The sequence below is a fragment of the Panthera leo genome, chromosome A3 (assembly GCF_018350215.1).
Source record: "Panthera leo isolate Ple1 chromosome A3, P.leo_Ple1_pat1.1, whole genome shotgun sequence".
In the NCBI taxonomy this organism is placed as follows: Eukaryota; Metazoa; Chordata; class Mammalia; order Carnivora; family Felidae; genus Panthera; species Panthera leo.
Window position 1 is genome coordinate 94928101 of NC_056681.1, and position 21639 is coordinate 94949739.

A 21639-nucleotide genomic window follows, 5' to 3' on the forward strand; every position below is an offset into this window, starting at 1 on the left:
GTTTGCCTTGTGATTTTATTTAAAGGTTGAAGGTGAGTCTACAAACAGTAATTTAAATGGAACACATTATATAGGCTGTCTTTATAGCAATAATTAACTAGTAGTGGTTCAGGTCTCTTTCAGAGTAAATTAATAAATTCTTATCTTCCAAGTTTAAGAATGCTTGTTTCCAGGTGTCAGTATCAGTGCATGTGTATCTGAATTCTGCATTGTCAATATCAAATAACAGTGGGGAAATTTCAAAAACAGACAATAATTCTCTATTTTACATAAATTGTTCGTGTATTGTTAAAGATTGTCATTTTGGATTCTGACTTTTGAAGCTGTGGAATTATCAATAACTGGTTTTTATGATTTAATTATATTTCTCTAAAATGGGGTTTAGAGTTGTTTTGGGGAAGAAAGACCACTTCAACAAGAAATTCTAGTGTAATAGTTTCTAAGACACGAAAATATTACTGTAGATATTACATGGCTAAAATAAGTCCTATATTATCAAGGTCTTTTTCCCCAGAACTAGTCTCACTTTGCTGGGCTCTCTTTCTCTCCAATGTGCATAATGTCCACATACCTTACATGTTGTGGAGATTCTGTGCTAAGAAATAACTTCTAATAGAGTATACCACAAGGTGACCATATATCTTTTCATATATTTTATAAGGAAAAGCATAAGCCATATTTAGGCTTACTCTATAATTGTTAAATTAATAATAAGCCAGGTTATGAAGGAATAATTCAGAGAAAATGCCATTTTGACTCATTAGTTGGCAGTTCTTAAAACCTGATATAAGATTTCTCTGAGAAGATTCATGTTATCAAATATATTACCATTTGCACGTTTAACCTGCTCCTATCTTTTAAAAATTTTTTTTAAATGTTTATTTATTTTTGAGAGAGAGAGAGAGAGAGAGAGAAAGAGAGAGAGAGAGAGAACGATCAGGGAAGGGACAGTGAGAGAGAGACTCACAAAATCCAAAGCAGGCTCCAGGCTCTCATCTGTCAGCAGAGCCTGAAGTGGGGCTCAAACCCACATCCCATGAGATCTTGACCTGAGCTGAAGTCAGATGCCCAACTGAGTCATCCAGTCACCCCAACTTTCTCCTATCTTAAGTTAGGTTTTTTTCTTTTAAGAATTTTTCATTTATTTTCAGTTGCTCCTGGAATAAATAATTTGTTTTTGATAATTTTGTTTTCAAACATTTTGCCTCACAAAGTTCTTGATTTTTTAAATATGAAATGTATTGTTCAAATTGGTTTCCGTACAATACCTAGTGCTCATCCCAACAGGTGCCCTCTTCAATGCCCATCACCTCCCTCCCACACCCCATCAACTTTCCCCTCCCTCCCACACCCCATCAACCCTCACCCCTTTCCCCTCCCTCCCACACCCCATCAACCCTCAGTTTATTCTCAGTTTTTAAGAGTCTGTTATGGTTTGCCTCCTTCCCTCTCTGTAACTTTTTTTCCCCTTCCCCTCCTCCATGGTCTTCTGTTAAGTTTCTCAGGATCCACATAAGAGTGAAAACATATGGTATCTGTCTTTCTCTGTATGGCTTATTTCATTTAGCATCACACTCTCCAGTTCCATCCACCTTGCTACAAAAGGCCGTATTTCATTCTTTCTCATTGCCATGTAGTATTCCATTGTGTATATAAACCACAACTTTTTTATCCATTCATCAGTTGATGGTCATTTAGACTCTTTCCATAATTTGGCTATTGTTGAAACTGCTGCTATAAACATTGGGGTACAAGTGCCCCTATACATCAGCACTCCTGTATCCCTTGGGTAAATTCCTAGCAGTGCTATTGCTGGGTCATAGGGTAGATCTATTTTTAATTTTTTGAGGAACCTCCACACTGCTTTCCAGAGCGGCTGCACCATTTTGTATTCCCACCAACAGTGCAAGAGGGTTCCCGTTTCTCCACATCCATTCCGGCATCTATAGTCTCATAGACCAATGGAATAGAATAGAGACTCCAGAATTGGACCAACAAATGTATGGCCAACTAATCTTTGACAAAGCAGAAAAGAATATCCAATGGAAAAAAGACAGTCTCTTTAACAAATGGTGCTGGGACAACTGGACAGCAACATGCAACATGCAGAATGAAGCTAGACCACTTTCTTACACCATTCACAAAAATAAACTCAAAATGGATTAAAGACCTGAATGTGAGACAGGAAACCATCAAAACCCCAGAGGAGAAAGCAGGAAAAAACCTCTCTGACCTCAGCCGCAACAATTTCTTACTTGACACATCACCAAAGGCAAGGGAATTAAAAGCAAAAATGAACTATTGGGAGCTAATGAAGATAAAAAGCTTCTGTACTGTAAAGGAAACAATCAGCAAAACTAAAAGGCAACTGACGAAATGGGAAAAGATATTGGCAAAGACATATTGGACAAAGGGCTAGTATTCAAAATCTATAAAGAACTCACCAAACTCCACACCTGGAAAACAAATAATCTAGTGAAGAAATGGACAGAAGACATGAATAAACACTTCTCTACGGAAGACATCCAGATGGCCAACAGGCACAGGAACAGATGCTCAACGTCACTCCTCATCAGGGAAATACGAATCAAAACCACACTGAGATATCACCTCATACCAGTCAGAGTGGCTTAAATTGATTTTTTTTAAGCTACAGTAGTCATCACAGCCCTCTTTTACTGTAGCTGAGTAATTATGACCAGTGAAGTACTCCGGAGAGATGGCAACAGTAGAATTCACAAAGACTTACTACTCCTATCTGCAAAGTGCATGAATCCAGCAAAACAATGTTCAAGTTGACATTTTTATTTCCAGCTCTTGGTTCAGTCTTATTGGTTTTCTGGAGAGTTCCAACGATTGTTTGATTCCTAGTATTCATATTTGTATAATCTTACTTTTCCAAGTTCCTTGTGATTATGCAATAGAGATCACCTTTCAATCAAGAGTCAGTTGGTCAATTCATTGACAAGCTGTTTTTGAGGACTCGTGGTATATCATGGCAGGCAAAATAGGGGAAAGAGTTTACCTGTTGCAAGTCATTCCTTCACCTCTCACTTTTTTTTGCTTCAAATAGACTACTGTTTCTGAAAGTAAGGTCCATAATCCATATATATCATAATTTCATGTGGTGAATGCAAAATTCCCTATCCCAGACCTCCCTGAGCAGACACACTGTAAAATCTAAACATTTGCCTTCTATCAGGCATATTGGTGATTCTTAGGCATGATCAAGTCTGAGAATTGTTGTCCTAAAATTCAGTGCTTCTCAGATTTTAATGTGCATATAAATTACTCGGGAATCTTGTTAAAATGCAGGAATGGAGGGCCTACTTTCAGGACATTGGATGATGAGCAGCCTATACGAGCCTGGCTCTCATGGTTTTATACTCAGATCATACCATCAACACATCTGGAAATAATGGTGCCCATCCACTGGCTGTTGCTAATGTTTTCCATTGGCCAGGGTCCATCGGGACCATCATTATGTCAAGGTCATAGGAGCTTTGACCACTATATCCTTATGTACCAGCTGAAGGATTTCTTCTCTCCTCTAATGAGAGGCAAGAACATTAAAGAAACATTGTAAGTAGAGCTAGAGAGAAATTGAGTTATCCTTCTAGGCTAAGGTTGAATACCCTACAGAAAGGCCTTCTGGATGTATCCAAAAGACGAGTTATAGGAATGGTGGTAGAATACCTTTCCTAACATAGGAGGGAGGGAGATGAAGATAGGTGCAGAGAGAAATAAGTTTAATGATAAGGTCCTTTTTAAAGCTACTGAAATTTGGAGAAGATTATTGCTAAGAGAATTAGCCAAGAGATATTTCCAGGAGGAAGGAAAATTAAGTCAATAGCACTAAATGTGGCAGAATGGTATGATGCAATAAAAATGATTATATTTTGGCAACTTATTGATTACCTTAGCAAGAGATCAGTTTAAGAGGACTCTGCTACAGGAGGTGTGGGAATAAAAGCAGAAGTTAGTGGGCTGAGAAATGAATGGAAAGAGAAAAACGAACACTTTAAATATATGCTCCAAAAATTGGGAGTGACTAATAAAATCTCAACTCTCTAGCTTGGCTTTCAAAGTCTTTCAAAGTTTGTTCCACCACATCTGTCTAACTTTACTTCCTATATCATTCATACACAACTTTTTTTTCCCAAGGAGAACTGGTCTTTTTACTGCCTTGGAAACATTCCAATTCTATATGTGTCAATATTCATGCTATTACTCCTGGTCTCTGTTGCTGGATAGAACTTTATGTTTTTTTCTTTTGTTTTATTTTCTTTTGTTTTCTTTTCTTCTGTTTTCTTCTTTCTGTTGCACAAGAAATGTACTCACAAATTGTTAGAAAGGAAAGGAGAGATTTGGGATCTTATATGACTCTTGGCTTGGATAAAGTCGGTGTGGGGATTAGAGAGAGTGCCTGGTCGGGGTAGAAGGAGGTATAACGTTTAACAGGAATTTCCATAAAATAGCCATCTCTTAAAAGATTTCCCTAGACACTTAATAGTTGGTAAGTATCAGCTACTCAAGACCTAGTTTCAGTCTGGATATCGGACAGATACCTGCAGCCTCAGAGGTCATTGGGCTTCCTCTGTGATCACCACCTTTTGACCAGAATGTGTCCCTGCTGCTTCTGACCTCTCTAAGGCATCCAGTCACAGATTCCATTACATTCTTACATTGAAACTGAATGCAGCATTGGCTTGCATTGGTCGTTTGGATACTCCCCGACTTACTGGAGTGGTAGTGGAGGCATCTGTGAGATTAAATAGTACTTGTGTTCATTAAAAACTTTCTGATTCTTGTTCTTTAGTATATATCAGTTCTTCATGAGTAAGCAATAAATTCCTTTATTCTTCTTATTTTAATCATAGAAGAATGCCATTATATGGAAACCCTAAGCCCTGCGATTTTGTTAATTACAATACATTTACAATACTTTTGTCTTCCCTTTATACTAATCTGATACAAAAAGTCCTGGCATGTTTATTCAGCTTTGAGACCCTTGAATACATCAGATGTCATAAGGCGTTGCAGAATGGTAGGATAAAATCATTTGTTAACATTTCCCTAACATTGATGAATACATTTTTATATTAAGATATTTAAATAATGCAATTGAATGAAAAGATAACAGTAGGATACAAATAACACACGTGGACAATATCGAGACAAATAGAGAAAATAAATATATTTTAAGATTATTTTATTCTTTAACAGCCTCTCATTCAGTTATAAAGACTAGAAGAAACTACTGAGTTCTAAAGTTCTAAAGATAGGAGCACCTGGGTGGCTCAGTCAATTAAACTTTTGGCTCAGATCATGATCTCGCGATTTGTGAATTTGAACCCCGCATAGAGCTCTGTGCTGATAGCTTGGAGCCTGGAGCCTACTTCAGATTCTGGGTCTGCCTCTCTCTCTCTGCTCCTCCCCCACTCACGCTCTCTCTCTCTCTCTCTCAGAAATAAACAAACATTAAAAAAATAAAAATAAATAAAGTTCTAAAGATTTAGTGTCGAGAACAGGAATAATTTAGCCTTTAATTTTATGTGAACTTGAGGAAGTTATTTTTCCTATCATGATGCATCTCTAAGCCTAATTTCCTCATCTGTAAAATACCAGAGTAGAACCGACATAGATGGGCTTTAACTTTCACAATTTTAAGTGTAAATATATGTACAGGTCAAGAAGAATAAAAGCGTATAACATCAAGGTGAAAAACGACAGCTTCAAGTAGGAGAAAAGAAAAATGCAATAGTGTAGCGTGCCATAGATTCTTAGTGGGCAGGAGGCAGCTGCGGGGGGCGGGGGGAGGCAGTTAAGAGAGAACAGTTATCTAGTAGGAGAGTAGGACTGAATCAGAGAGTTTGCATAGTGTGGCTAGGCTGAAAATTCCCAAGAATAGTATAATCCTTAAAAGGGTAGCCTTCACCTTCTTATGTACTGTTAGATCTAAACTACTTTTGTTGTTTCCATCCCAAACATGTGATATACTGGCCAAAAAGTGAGCAGTGAGCATCCTGCATATGCACACCCTAAATAACTTTTCTATCCAATTTAATATAAGCATTTTGACTTTCATTTGGAAAGGGAACTGAACTGAATGAAGAGGAATTGTCTTGGATTTCTGGCTGACTTACTGTATATCTGGAGTTCCACTGGTAGAATAATATAGGAATAAATGACATCTTAACATTTTTGTTTTTCCACCCAAGAAAATGGTATGTCTCACTATTATTCAAGTTGCCTTTTATGTTCTTCACTAAAATTGTTTACCATTTTTTCCATCTACGTTTTGTATTATGGTTATCTCTGATAATATCAAGTTATGATTAGGGGCTTCTGGGTGGCTCAGTAAGTTAAGCAGCCGACTTCGGCTCAGGTCATGATCTCACAACTCACATTGGGCTCTGTGCTGATAACTCAGAGCCTGGAGCCTGTTTCAGATTCTGTGTGTCTCTCTCTCTCTGCCCCTCCCCTGCTTGTGCTGTCTCTCTCTCTCAAAATAAATAAATATTTAAAAAACCAATTTATGATTATTGTGAATAGGATATTTAAAACTACATTTTTTTATTTGTTACTGCTGTAATATTAGATTTTTTTATTGTTTATCTAGTATTTAGCCACCTTGTCCTTTGCTCTTAGAGTAATTCTAATAGTTGATCTTTTAATTCTTTTATGTTTTCTTGATATAGCCATATTATCTGTAGGTAGTAGCATAATTTAGTGTTTACCTTTCTAACATTTGTATCTTTTCTTTTTCTTTTTTTTTTTTAATCCAATTTGTTGACATTGTCCTCCAAAAAACACCAAATAACAATGGGGAGAGTTGACAATTTTTCTTTACTCTAAACTAAGTTAAGACATGAGAATTTATGGAACCCATCACTTCCCCTGTATTTTTCTCTTTAATCTCATCATGGTCTTCTACTCATGAGCAAATGAAAGCTTTGGACTGAATTAATTTGCTTCATTTGAAAGTAATCACATTTTTTCTTGGGAACTTCCTGGAAATGTTCCATGTTTCTTTTATTTACCATAGAAGTAACACTTTATACCGACTTGTTATTATGAGCATGCCTAAACTATGTTTATGCAGTAATGCGTCATGCGATAACAGGAGAATTGAAATTTGTTTACCTTTATAGAGGATGAATCGATGATATAGTCATTTAGCTTTTGATAGATTCACTATCAGCCTCTATTCCCCCAAATTGTCAATATAGCTAAAGTTAACAGCTCCTTAGCCCCTCTGTTGTTTTTAATTTGAGAAGACTAAAGACATAGATCACAAAACTCAGAATTGCATGTAAAATTAAAATAGGAGTGAGAACAGGAGGATTTTCCTCTGATAATGAGCCTCGCCTAATTCAAATTTTTGAGGTGTTTGCAGTATTTGCTCAGGGGCTTCTGTGTTTATGTCCAGTATTGGCTGTTGGGGAGTTGAGGGTCCTGGAAAAGTAGCGTGTTACTGTGTTAGAGTGTATCCTTATTAAGGAGAACACTAAATAGTAACTTTTGTGACAGGCCATCTTTCCTCTGATGTTCGCCTCAGTGTGGGTGGAACTGAAAAGACTATAATGTTTTATGGGCTACGTACACATTTTACAGCTAACTATCGTTATCTGACAGTCCTATTCTTAATGAGGTTACCTTTCTTTTTTTGTCCAGTGTTTGTACTTAAATGTCCTTATAGAGTTTCTCTTCAATTCACCATATCTAATTATTCAGCAATCTAGAGAGAGCTAAGGATGACAGTTCCCAATGCTACCTTCACCACGTCTTCAGTATTGGTTCTACTCATTTTCATCATCTTAGCTCACATTTATTCGATATTTTTTTTTCCTTCTGGTGTTATCTCTTGCCCTATAAAGTTACTGGACTTTAACTGTGACTTTGACTAATCACTTTGTTTGCTCTTGGATTGGAGTAAAATAGCAGAAACAAGCATTTGGAACTTTTCTCTCGTCAAGCTTTCTTTGTTTTTTTTTAAGTTTTTAAAATTTTTTTATTATTTTTTTTATGTTGCTAGAGAGACAGCATGAGTGGGGGAGGAGGAGAGGAGCAGAGAGAGAGAGGGAGAGAGAATTCCAAGCAGGCTCTGCACTGTCAGCATGGAGCCCAGTGCAGGGCTTGAACCCACGAAACTGTGAGATCATGACCTGAGCCAACACCAAGAGTCGGACGCTTAACCGAGGCGCCACCCAGGTGCCCCTGGTCTAGATTTCTTGATAATCTCCAGCAAAATCTTGAATCTGCTAACCAGGGCAAATGTCAGTGAAAATAAACCACAGTGCCCACATTCTTATGAAGCTGATAAAAAATACAGAGGCCAAGATGACTCTCAACCTCACTGAACAGAATATGGAACCAGTTGTATTCATTTCACTCCAAAACTTCTCACTCTGGTAGAAAGCAAAGGATCAGAAATTTATAGGAGATAAGTTGTTTAAAAGATACTAAAAGTTTTTCTAGCAAATTAAATGGCTCTAGTAATGTGCTGAAAGAAGTTTGGCAGTTGAGATATATATACAAATTATGATACTTAGAAAAGGAGTGATAATGAAAATCTAATTTCAAGTCTGGAGATTTTAGCTGGTTAACCAAATGTTGAGACTGAATCATTTGGTTCCCTCAGATCAAACTTACCATTTTGTTTTTATAAGATAAGATCAGAAATAGCAAAGCTCTTCAAAGTCCTTGGTAAGTGACATGTAAGTAATGGGTATTGATGGCCCACCCTTTATTAACTGCTCTTTCCCTTCTGCCCTGACTTTTGGGACTCAGGACTAGCTGTTGGTTCCCTTGAGTCAGTGCTCAAAGGCAGTTGAACATTGGCTCTCCTTTTCTTGCCTCCCTGAAGCTGGTTACTCCCGTGTGCACTGTCTTCTCCATCTGTGAAAGCACAACCTTCAGTGAACTGGAAACCGAGCTACCAGAGGGTCTACTCTTCCAACTTATTCACATACTTTTTTTTGTTTGTTTCTCTATGAAATAAATGGCTCTTTATTTCTATGCTAATCCATATAATTACTTCCTTTCCTTCAGTTTAGGTGATGTGCTGTGCATTCATGATTCAATAAACAAGGGGTATTTAAAAATGATGAGATGATGATATGATGCTTCTAGACAATTGTGCAGAGTAGTTTTACAGTTTTTCTTTCATATTTAAGGTGACCACCCTTGTCAACACAAGCAACAAAGGCCCATCTGGTAAAAAGAAAGGGAGGTCAAAGAAAGCCCACGTGCTGGCTGCATCTGTAGAGCAAGCCACTCAGAATTTCCTGGATAAGGGTGAACAGATCGCTAAGGAGAGTCAAGATCTCAAAGAAGAATTAGTCGCTGCTGTAGAGGACGTACGCAAACAAGGTAGGAAGACTAATATTGTTCAAGAGGGATATATATTTATGTGCAAACAATGGATTTATCTCTAGAATCAATGCATATTTTCTCAGGGGAGTGTGTTTTGTGTTTCCTCAGTATCTGCACTTGTCATTTTTTATATTTGCTGAAATTAGGTGCATAAACAAGTAGATATGTTTTCTGTTGTGGCAGCATGGCACAGCTACAAACGCTTCCTGTCTGTGTTCCTTCCAAATTTTCCAGTTGTTTTCTCTTGTCAGATGAACACAGACTCTTGTGTTAAACTTAGGCTCTAGAGAGGACAGGATGAGAAAACCTCATACATACACAGTCACTGGGAACCCTGGATTTTAAAGATGAGGGAGGAGAGATTGTAAAGCAGTGTAATAAAATTACTGTTGCTCTGTACGATTTCCAAATTTACATTTTCAGTTCACAGCTAGCTAGCTATCCATGGATCAATCAATTATATATCTAGCTAGTTAGCTATAATGCAATTGTTTTCAGCATATTTAAATTTTTTCACTGTGGTACAAGTAACATAAAGTGTACCATTTTAACCTTTTTATAAGTGTATAGTTAGTAGTGTTAAGTATATTCACATTGTTGAGTAGCCAATCTCCAGAACTTTTTCATCTTATAACACTGAAACTCTATACCTACAAAACAACACTTCTTCATTTCCTCATTGCCCTAGCCTGTGGAAACGCGTATTCTACTTTCCTTTTCTATGAATTTAATGACTCTAGATACATTATATAAGTGGGATCATTCAGTATTTGTGTGTGTATGTGTGACTGGCTTATTTCACTTAGCATAATGTCCTCATGGTTCATCCATGTTGGAGCATGGGTCAGAATTTCCTTCATTTTTAGGATTGAAAATATTCTAGTATATGTATATAGTACATTTTCTTTATCTCTTCATCCACTGATAGACATTTGTGTTTATTTCACCTTTTGGCTATTGTGAACAATTCTGCTATGAACATGAATATACAAATATCTCTTTATTTTAGTTCTTTCGGGTATATACCTCGAGGTGGAATTATTGGATTATATGGTAATTCTATTTTTAATTTTTGGAAGAACCTCCTTACTGTTTTCCATAGCAAAGGCACCTTTTTACTTTTCTACCAACAGTGCACAAGAGTTCCAATTTATCCATATCCTTGCCAACACTTGTTTCCTTTTTTATAGTCTTCATAATGGACATGAGGTGATAGCTTATTGTGTTTTTTTAAGTTCGCTTATTTATTTTGAGAGAGACAGAGACAGTGCAAGTTGGGGAGGCGCAGACAGAGAGGGAAACAGAGAATCCCAAGCAGGCTCTGCAGTGTCGGCACAGAGTCCTACACCAGGCTCAAACTCACAAAACTGTGAGATCATGACCTGAGGCTAAATTGAGTCAGATGCTTAACTGACTGAGCCACCCAGGCACCCCTCACTGTGGTTTTGACTAGCATTTTTCTAATGACTATTTATATTGGGCATCTTTTCATATGCTTCCTGGCCATTTGTTTTTCTTTGGAGAAAGGTCTATTCATGTCCTTTGCCTATTTTAAAATCAGGTTGCATTGTTGTTGACTTGTGAGCATTCTTTATACATTTCAGATATGAACCTCTTATACAATAGTGTTTTACAAACATGTTGTCCCTTTCTGTAGGTTACCTTTTTCATTCTGTTGATTATATTTTTTGATACACAGATTTTAATTTTCATGTGTCCTATTCAGACTCTTGGGTTGAAATGCTAAGGCACTGTGAAAGCAGAACAGATTACCCCCCAGCCTGGCCTCCCTCCTGCATTTCTTACCTCAGTAAGAGCTCTACATATGTATCCAGTTACATATTCCAGAAATCTTGATATCATCATTGTTATTGCTCTCTCTTTCCAAATATAGTCTATTGCAAAGTCACATAGATTTTTAACTCGAGAATATCTCTTAAATGGACCAATCCCTCTCTTAATTATTCAAAAGCACCATGTTTTACCTGCCCCTGGGCCTTTATACATGCTGTCTTCTTTTACACAGTTACAGTTACGGATGTCTCATTCTGCACATTCCCTGTCCCAGGGAATGCTTTCCTGACACTCCTGTCTTACTTTTCTGTGGCTTTTTGCATAGGAGAGTTTAATATTTGTGGAGTAACTTGATTGATAACTTTCTACCCTGCCACACTACAAATGAATAAAGATCAAGACCAGACCATGTCTCTTTGACCATTGCATGATCTGTGGTTCTTAGTAGTCATTAGACTTCAACAAATATTTGTTGAATAAATGAAGCAATAGAGGAATAAATGCTCTATCCCTTTTCTTCTTGTAAACCTGCCACTTTTTAAAATGCACAGATGGGTATTTAGTTCCCGGAAATACCCAACCCTCCTTCTACACCACTACCATTTCTCATGCTGCCATCTTCTTCCCCATCTTCTCCCTGCTAAAAGTTAATTTCATTTACATACACTAATGTGAATTGTTATTTAATATAAAATGTTAAATTTTACATATTTCATCTAATGTGGATGGAATATATTTATATATGTGCTTTAACAACATGAAAGCTTTCAAATTTTCAAGTGCTATTGAAGACTAGTATTCCTTCTGAATTGCAAATGTACACTGTTTGTTTTCATGCATGCACAGCCTGGATACGTTTTTGGATTTTTTGTTTGTTTCTTTGTTTTTTGGCTTTTTTTGTTTGTTTGCTTGTTTGTTTACTTTTTTTAAGGATGATTGCCATATAATAAATTGCATGCATTTAGAGTGCACAATTGTATAAGTTTTGGCAAACGTGTACGCTGTAAAACTATTCCCACACTCAGGATAGTGAAACCTATGCCTGGTAGAAAGAGTTTTGATTGATTGGTTCCTAGGATGGTTTCTCAAAGCATTTATCTTGCATGGTGATATATTTTTCCTTTTAGATTTCTCAACAGTCTCTTAGTTTTCCCTTATTTTTTCCTTGCAATTGAGTTTTCACACATTCTGTATAAATTAATATTTCAGTTTTCTCAAAGCTTATATAAGAAATGCTATTTTTTTTTGGATATGATATAATAACGAACATGGTTCTTGGCCAGCCTGTCCAAGGGATATGAGAGTGAGAACTTTTAAAGATGCTAGTTTAGGACAGCTTACAGTGGTGGATCTCACAGAGGGTATTTTAAACTTTCTGTATATTATCCATTTCTTATTATAGAAAAATTATGCCTCAGAAATGATGCCTATGTGTTAATTGTATAAAGCTCAGCTACCACATGTCCCTTCTGCTGAACAGTGTCAAATTTAAGGAAACAGTGCTATAGTCTGCAAAATAACAAACATTTTATAGTCAAAAGCTTCAGAAGTTTTCTTTTTTCTGTTTCTCTCATTATCAAATATCACTCACTGTCAAATAGACTTCAGATGCCTGTCATGTGTGAGAGATGCCTCTCATCCCTGACAATGAAGTCCTCGAGCTCTCTCCTTACATGCCTGCGCCCATGGGCTCTCCTGCCTGCTCTCTGCCCCTTCTCAGTCTTAGTGTATAATCCCTGTAGCCTATCTGGCTTTGCCCATTTTCCCATTGTCCTTATACCCAGATTTTATTCACAAATGAGAGCCTGAGTGAATTTTCAGAGAGGGTAAGGAGATCGAGGGGAATGCTTAAGTATTAGAGGACTATTTAGTTATTGAAAACTTTGAAACATAGTATCTTTCCTTCCATCATATTCATAAATTCATAAATTATGGAAATCCTGACACTGAGAAATAATATCCTCCTCTAAAGTGGCCCTAGTGTCTGTATCTGCTCACTTGTCAAATGATATGTAGTTTAGAACTAAATCTATTTGAGGTAATCTTTTACTATTGAATTGTTTTTGCTTTTTTAAATCAAATGATCAGAAGTGCTGCCACTTTCTAAAAAAAAAAAATTTCAGCATGAGTCAATGCCAAAAGTTTTAATATTGTACAACTCATTTTCAAATTTTTAATACAGAACCATTTCCTTTTTTTTTGATTTCACTACATTCATGATTGTAATCACTGTAATCTGGCAAGATTATATATGAAATTATCTACTAATGCCAGTATTGTTTCCCATGTGGCTAGACTTAGTGTTGTTTGAATTTCTTTTTATTTTTTTATTTTTTTTTTAATGTTTATTTTTGAGAGAGAGACAGACAGAGTGCTAGAGGGAGAGGGGCAAAGCAAGAGAGGGAGACACATAATTTGAAGCAGGCTCCAGTCTCTGAGCTGTCAGCACAGAGCCCAATGTGGGGCCTAAACCCATGAACCGTGAGATCATGACCTGAGCGGAAGATGGACCCTTAACCGACTGAACCACCCAGGTGCCCTTGAATTTCTTTATCATTTGAAAAATTAACTAGGCTTTTAATTAACTACGCTGCATGCCAGAGTCTTAAAAGTACCTAGTATGAATGTGACAATGTTCTTCCCTAGAATATTCCAGTAGAAGACTTTCCTGTACTTTTAAGTTCTAACCCACAAAAAGAAGTATATGAGTACACTTATAATAGGACTTATGTTAAAAACAAGTAACAAAAATAAAGCATCAAAATATAATAAAGGAGATAAATCATTGTGCTCAAAATCTAGAAATCTGATATTTTAGACTTAGGTAAATATGGGATATTTGGGTGTGTGTGTGTGTGTGTGTGTGTGTGTGTTATCATAGCTAAAGGAATTACATATATGTATATTTTCTTCCTAAATTAAGTTTAAACTTCATCAGGATAGGAACAATGATGTGTATATATTCCTTTCTACTCCTAAAGTACCTAACATGGTCACTCTAGCACATTGCAGGTGATACTCGGGGGGAAGGAGGCTCTCATGTCAGCAAAGCAGCCTTGCAAGTCAACAGAATACCAGATGTTTGGTTAAGATACCAGATTTCTAATGTTACTTTGGCCAAAAACTATATGATTTAAGCTAAGTCAGTTAACCATTTGAAGGCTCAATTTCTCCATTTTTCAAATACAGAGAGTAATTGTTGCATTTTCCTCACTGGGTTGTTTAACATAATGAAGTCACAAAGATTTTTAAAAAAATTAAACGCTATATAGATGTCATAGCATATTTATTAATTATTTTAAAACCTTATTTATTGGGGCACCTGGGTGGTCAGTCGGTTAAATGTCAGACTTCAGCTCAGGTCATGATCTCACTGTTTGTGAGTTTGAGACCCATATCAGGCTCTGTGCTGCTAACAGCTCAGAGCCTGGGGCCTGCTTCAAATTCTGTGTCTCCCTCTCTCTCTGCCCCTCTCCTGCTCACACTCTGACTCTGTCTCTCAAAAATAAATAAGCATTTTAATTGATTAATTAATTAATTAAAGTTTATTTGTTTTGAGAGAGCATGCACATGCACAGGAACAGGGGAGGGGCAGAGAAAGAGAGAGACGGAGAGAGAGAATCCCAAGCAGGCTCTGTGCTGACAGCACAGAGCCCAAAGCAGGGCTCGATCCCACTAACCTCAAGACCATGACCTGAGCCGAGATCAAGAGTCATATGCTTAACTGACTGAGCCATCTAATAAATATCCACCCCTGAGTATATTTATTAATTAATTATAATTTATCAGATCAATCTGTGATACTTATGGCAATAGCTCCCCTTCCTATCACTGATGTAGCATCAGTGTAGCATCCTATCAGGATGCTGTAGAGGTGAATCAGCATCTAGTAGTCTCCCAGAAGAGGATCACGTAGCTCAGTGTGGCTTGGAGCCGGTGGTAGTTGTATGTGGTCCTAGAAAACTGTGTGATTTAATATTTGTGCAGCCAGTGAACCATATGTAGAAAAGCTCCTAATGAGGAAAGCAAAGGGAGTTATTCCAATCATGTCTTTATATTGAAGCTCTGGGCCAAAGCAAGCTTGGAACAGAGAATGCCAAAATATTTTAATGTTTACCACCAAGACCCTCCTGGACTGGAAACTCTTTCTGAACTATGGACCAGTCTGGGGTTCTTAAATTTCAGTGAATATTAATATCACCTGGGAAACTTCAAAATCTTGGTGGATAGGCCTTACTCTCATGAATTAAGTCAGAAACTGTCAAGTAGGACCCAGGCATCAAGGTTTATAAAGTTCCCCAGGTGACTAATTCACTTCTTGCCCAGTGTCTCCACTTGGATGACTCATCAACCCCTATTAGTCAGCTAGTGTTTCACATTAGATAGTGGATGGAAGTCACTCATTTTAGAAGGCCTGTGAGCTTGTAGTTTACATAGAGTTAGAGAGGTGAAATTTGCATAGGAGGAACAGCCTGATATTCTATATAAAATGATGTCTTATAATGCCTAACCTTCTATAGGCACTCAGAGAATATGCATTAAGTATGCACTAGGGAGCCAAATCTATAGGACGGTTAATATTTAAATTGCTGTTGGAAAAGAAAGCCATGAAGCCAGAATGTGCAAGAAGGAAAGTATGTTTAAGCTGAGCATGGCTTAAAAATTTGTTCATGGATAACAGAGTAAGCATTTCAGGTTTAAACAACCTGAATTTTAAAGGTGAAGAGATAAGAATGACGTTGATAATTGGGGGATGGATAGAAAAGCCCTAATTTGATGAGAAGTTTCATATTTAGGCATAGTTAGAAATATGGTAAGATGATAGGAAGGGACCACTGTGGGAAACATTTAGGAACTAGGCTGTGTATAAACAACATGTTGGAAGAAAGATTGGAAGGAAGGAAGAAAGCTAACTGATTGGTTCCTACTTATTTAAGTGATATTTTAGTGGATTATTTTAGCAACTTCATGAAAAGTTGACGAAAGCAGAGAAAGATTGGATTCAGATTGCTTAGACAGTATTACAGTATTGCAGAGAAGACAAAACAAAAATACTTTGAGGTTCTAGGATTGAAGTGGAGGCAATAAGAACAGAAATAAGAAACTAGATGTTACAAACCGTGAAAAAGAATAAAATATTTTCCATTCATTGAGAGGAAGAAAGAAGAGTCAATATTTATTTTTGGCTCTAGACAACTTATTTGGGAGACCTAAGGGGTGATAGGAATGGGGATACAGGACTGACTTGATTTTAAACATTGATGAATGGATGAAAGGAATTGCCTAGCAGATGGTTCATGCTTTGGGAATGGAATTTTGGAGAAACAGAGAAATTTGGACATATTTTGAGTTGATAATTGAAGCTTTCAGACACCTTTCTTTGAGTACTTGCCAATAGATATAGAGAGAAGAATAGAAGGATGTAGGCTTAGTTTTGGATGGAAGGTTCAGTTAGGATTAGAAGATAGGATAGAAATAGAGAGGAAAGGCATGCTCTGAAATGTGATCGTACAGCAAAGATAATACAGAATCCTGAAATTCAAAGGAGTAGAATCTTTTGCAAAGGAGACAGTGATCTAGACTATGGAATGCTGTTGCAGTTAAGTCAAATTCTTCTGAGGTCATGGAGGATAAGTAATGAGAGCATGCCTTGGTTTTGCTAAAAGGTGTCATTAATTTCATTTAAAAGTTTATTTTCAGGAAGCTGAAGGAAGAGACTAGATGGTGAAGTATTGGATGTAGGCAAGAAAGCTCACCACACTCTTCTTTGGTCATCATTGCACTATGTACATCATTGAATTTTTGCTTCTGTGGGTAGTCTGGTACTCAGGTGAGGGACCATATGTTAGCATTATTTTGTGTATCTCTGGAGCTTGGCACAATGTCTAGCATACAGTGAGCACTTATGGTGTGATTCCAAAGATTGTCACAGTCTGGAAGGAGAAAAATAGAAGAGTGGCTGGAGAAAATATTAAGGACAAGCAAAGAATATGATTGTCTACTTCTTCCTTATTCTGTTCAGCCCAAATCAGAAGTATCATAGCATATACAAAGAGAGAGAGCCATTGGTGAGAGCAGTTGTAGATACAAGGGGGAAAGCTCAGGTTGGTTGTATGAGATAATGCAGAAGGAGCATTTCTTTATGTAGAAAATAAGGTAGAGAGGAGAGATGTACCCAACAATGGGTTTTATAGAAAAGATTAGAACCAAAGTAAATTGGATGAATCTGTCTCAATTATTTTGAACAAAAGAGGAAGTGGTTTTAATGGACCATGTATATCTAATATTTGATCACTGTTGTAGATTAAAAAAAATGTTTGTCTGTTACTGGCATCTGTGTGGGTCTCTCATGTTTCTAAGGGATTTATTGATTGAATACAACTGATTGTTACTACAGCTGAAAAGACCAATTTATAACAGGCATAATCGTCTAAGGATTTTTAAATTTAATTTGTTTATTTGGTATGTACTAGCATCTGCTAGCAAAGGGATGTTCACATATTGCCTTTATGAATCTTCTGTGATTTGAAATACATCCAAAAGCTGTGCTTTTAATGATAGGCAGTCTTCTTCATATTTGTCCACTAAGCAGCTCCATTCAATGGGTAGCACAGCAACTGATTCTATGCCATCCCATTTCTATATTTCCACACCCTCTTGGGCCATGGAGCAGTTGCTTGGGTTTTCTATCTTCAGTCAACAGCATTCTCTGGTTGTCCACTTTCTAGGTGGTTACAACAAATAAAAACAATTAAGACATGACCCAACCACCGAGATATGCCAGGCTGGGATATAGATAGAGATGTATATGGCCCTCACCCAACCTTAAGAGGAATCTCATGGAGCAAAGTGACAAGAAGGTACAGATAAAAGAGGTAGCATCTTAATGGAACCATTTTTTAAATCAGACATGGTCAAACCATTCACTGCTCATGCAGGCTTTTGTTTGGATACAACCTCAACTGTTAAGTGTTATGGTGATATCACATTAATTTTTTTTACCTAATCAATATTTACTGAGTACCTGATGACCAATGGACTGAGACAGACAGAACAAGGCAGAAAAAGTAGTAAAGGGAAAGAGAAAGGTGTCCTCACATCTCTGAAGAGAGAAACCTTTTGCCTCCTGAAGACTTAGACTTTCTCTTTCCCCATTCCCTTTGTTGTTGGAGTGTGATGTCCGTGGAATGAGCTGGTTCAACAGAAACTCTAGTTGTTATCAACTGTGTGAACTCCCTACCTAAGATCTGGTCAAAGACCATTTCCCAGGCCAGAAGCTTTTACTGTCAGATAGTCCTATCCCTCTTCCTTACTTGCCCTATTAGTAGGTAAAACAACACAGTGTGGGGAGGAGCAAGGCAATGTGCTCTGTCCTGGAGCACTATTCAGAGAGGTCAGCTCTGTAAGGAGAAGGACAGCTGCGGATATTGCAAGGATTCTGCTACTCCTGAGTTTATCTTTTTTCTCAGGACAATGGTCTCCCAAATATACTTCTTCCAAGTATCCCTTGCTTTATGCCTCTATTCTTAGTACCCTGAATACTTGGTATCCTAGAGATATCAGAATTCCTTTCCTGTGCTATGTGCTGACTCGTCACTGCTGCTTGACTACCCTTGTATGAGTGGTATGTTACTATGTTCTAAATGTAGGGTCCTATTGGTTATGGGGTGAGATTTCACTCCTGTATGATTGGATGGCTAGAGAAGCAGCTCTCCACTGAAATGGAGCATCTTCAGGGAAGAAGAGAATTTTAGGACAGAAATGGAGATTCAAGAGGCAAATCCTAGAGAAGAGAGGGAAAGAGCACTCATTTCTCTCTCTGGGTCTTGCTTCTTTGAGCTTGGATTTTACTGAGTGTAGATCCATTTCCTTAAAAACTAATATTGGGGCGCCTGGGTGGCGCAGTCGGTTAAGTGTCCGACTTCAGCCAGGTCACGATCTCGCGGTCTGTGAGTTCGAGCCCCGCGTCAGGCTCTGGGCTGATGGCTCGGAGCCTGGAGCCTGTTTCCGATTCTGTGTCTCCCTCTCTCTCTGCCCCTCCCCCATTCATGCTCTGTCTCTCTCTGTCCCAAAAATAAATAAAAAACGTTGAAAAAAAAAAAACTAACATTATCAAGTAATGTAATAAAGTGCATGTTTATTAGATGAAACAAGGGCATACCTTGAACTTGGAAAGAGAAGTGTCTCTTCAGTCTCAGACTCAGGGAAGATGAGTCATGTATCTGGTGATGGTCTGCTGTGTCCATGCACTCTTGCTGCTTACTGTTCTTTGCATGGCGCCTCCTTGCCTTCTTTATAGAGGCTTCTTTCACAGGTGTTTCTCACAGTGAAGTTTACAGACCACTTGTTTTAGAATTGCCTATGGGAGGATAGGTGATGTCTATAAAAATTCAAATTCCTGAGCCTAGCCACAAACCTAGATTCAGTGCAGCAGGGGTACCATTAGAAATCTTTATTTCCAGCTAGTAGCCAATCTTATGCTTCCAAAGTTTGGGTATCACTAATGGTCTAAGCTTACTACATCTTTATACCATCTTTAATTAGTGTAAGTCTTCTTTTTTTTTTTTCTGTTGGAAAGGATGTTATCCAGGAATGAAATTAATTTTCAGAAGCTTTAATATCATAAGTGAAAAACAGATACAAGAAACCTAGAGATACATGCAATGACAAAAAAAAATAAAAATAGGTTTGATATGAAAAGATCATGAAGAAAAATGCATAAATATGAAAATGCTATGCAATTTAAGGTTTATCTTAATGCAAATTTTAACATTTGAAGTAGTTTTAACTGTTGCATATGTGGGCAAATAAAATGTATTTGTATGTCAAAGTTTGCCCTAATTGAGGACCCAGGAATGTCCCATGTCAACCTGGAGCCACTTGTATGGCTGTTGTTGCAACATACTGGGAGATGAGGACAGATTATTCTTTCATATGATCCCTCTTTCTGGAGTTCTAAGCTTTTGAAAATGCTATAATCCTTCAGGAACAATAATAAAAGCAATAGCTTCTATTTATTTATTGCCACTCGATTTGTAAGACACGTGGTATATATTCTGTCAGCATTATTTTGTTAGTTATTTGAAGTATTATTTATCCATATTTTGTATAAGATGATATAGATCCTGAAAGATCTCCATATACATTAACTGACTAGACCAATTAATTCAACCAATTTTTATTAATACTATGTACCTCCTCTATTTTGGGGCTGGGAATATAGAATATCAAAGAAAGAAAACAGACATTCTCTGCCTATAAGAATATTACATTCTGGGGCACCTGGGTGGTTCAGTCAGTTAAGTGTCTGACTCTGGATTTCAACTCAGGTCATGATCTCATGGGTTTGTGGGAGCGAGCCCCACATCCAGCTCTGTGCTCACAGCATGGAGCTTGTCTGGGACTTGATCCCTCTCTATCTGCCCTTCCCCTGCATGCTGTTGAACTCTCTCTCTCGATCTTTCAAAATAAATACACATTTAAAAAAAAATAGTAAGAAAGAATATTACATTCTGATATGAGACTGATAATAATTTAAAAATTAAGCAGGCTGTAGAAGTGAAATTCAAAAATTGAACAACCACTTAGCATAACACCCTCTAGTTTGATTCATGTAGTTGCAAATGGCAAGTTTTCATTCTTTTTGATTGCTGAGTAATACTCCATTGTATATATATACCACATCTTCTTTATCCATTCATCCATCAATGGACATTTGGGCTCTCTCCATACTTCAGCTATTGTCAATAGTGCTGCTATGAACATTGGGATACATGTGTCCCTTCGAAACAGCACACCTGTATCCCTTGGATAAATACCGAGTAGTGCAATTGCTGGGTCGTAGGGTAGTTCTACTTTTAATTTTTAGGAACCTCCATACTGTTTTCCAGAGTGACTGCACCAGTTTGCATTCCCACGAGGAGGTACATCTTTCTCTGCATCCTTGCCAACATCTGTTGTTGCCTGAGTTGTTAATGTTAGCCATTCTGATAGGTGTGGGGTGGTATCTCATTGTGGTTTTGATTTGTATTTCCCTGATGAGTGACGTTGAGCATTTTTTCATGTGTCAGTTGGCCATCTGGATGTCTTCTTTGGAGAAGTGTCTATTCATGTCTTTTGCCCATTTCTTCATTGGATTATTTGTTTTTTGGGTATTGAGTTTGATAAGTTCTTTATAGATTTTGGATACTAGCAGTTCTAGCAGTTTTTTGGTGGAATCTTTTGTCAGGTCATCTGCAAAAAGTGAAAGTTTGACCTCCTCCTGGCTGATTTGGATGCCTTTTATTTCTTTGTGTTGTCTGATTGCTAAGGCCAAGACTTCTAATACTATGTTGAATAACAGTGGCAAGAGTAGACATCCCTGTCTTGTTCCTGACCTTAGTATGGAACTAGAGGGTATTATGCTAAGTGAAATTACTCAGTCAGAGAAAGACAAATGTCATATGACTTCACTCATATGAGGACTTT

The 21639-nt window shown here is 37.4% G+C and overlaps 1 protein-coding gene across 9 annotated transcripts in view; it reads left to right on the forward strand.

Moving 5' to 3' along the window:
- CTNNA2 (catenin alpha 2) overlaps positions 1-21639 on the forward strand; it is a 1100619-nt gene that overhangs the window by 217980 nt on the left and 861000 nt on the right. For all 9 annotated transcript variants that reach the window (XR_006200794.1, XM_042932824.1, XM_042932822.1 and 6 more), the window contains one exon: positions 9180-9375. Coding sequence is in view for 8 of the 9 variants with exons in the window: in XM_042932824.1 (XP_042788758.1) it covers positions 9180-9375 (196 nt within the window). In the remaining variant the exon portion in view is untranslated. The remainder of the gene's footprint in view (positions 1-9179; positions 9376-21639) is intronic.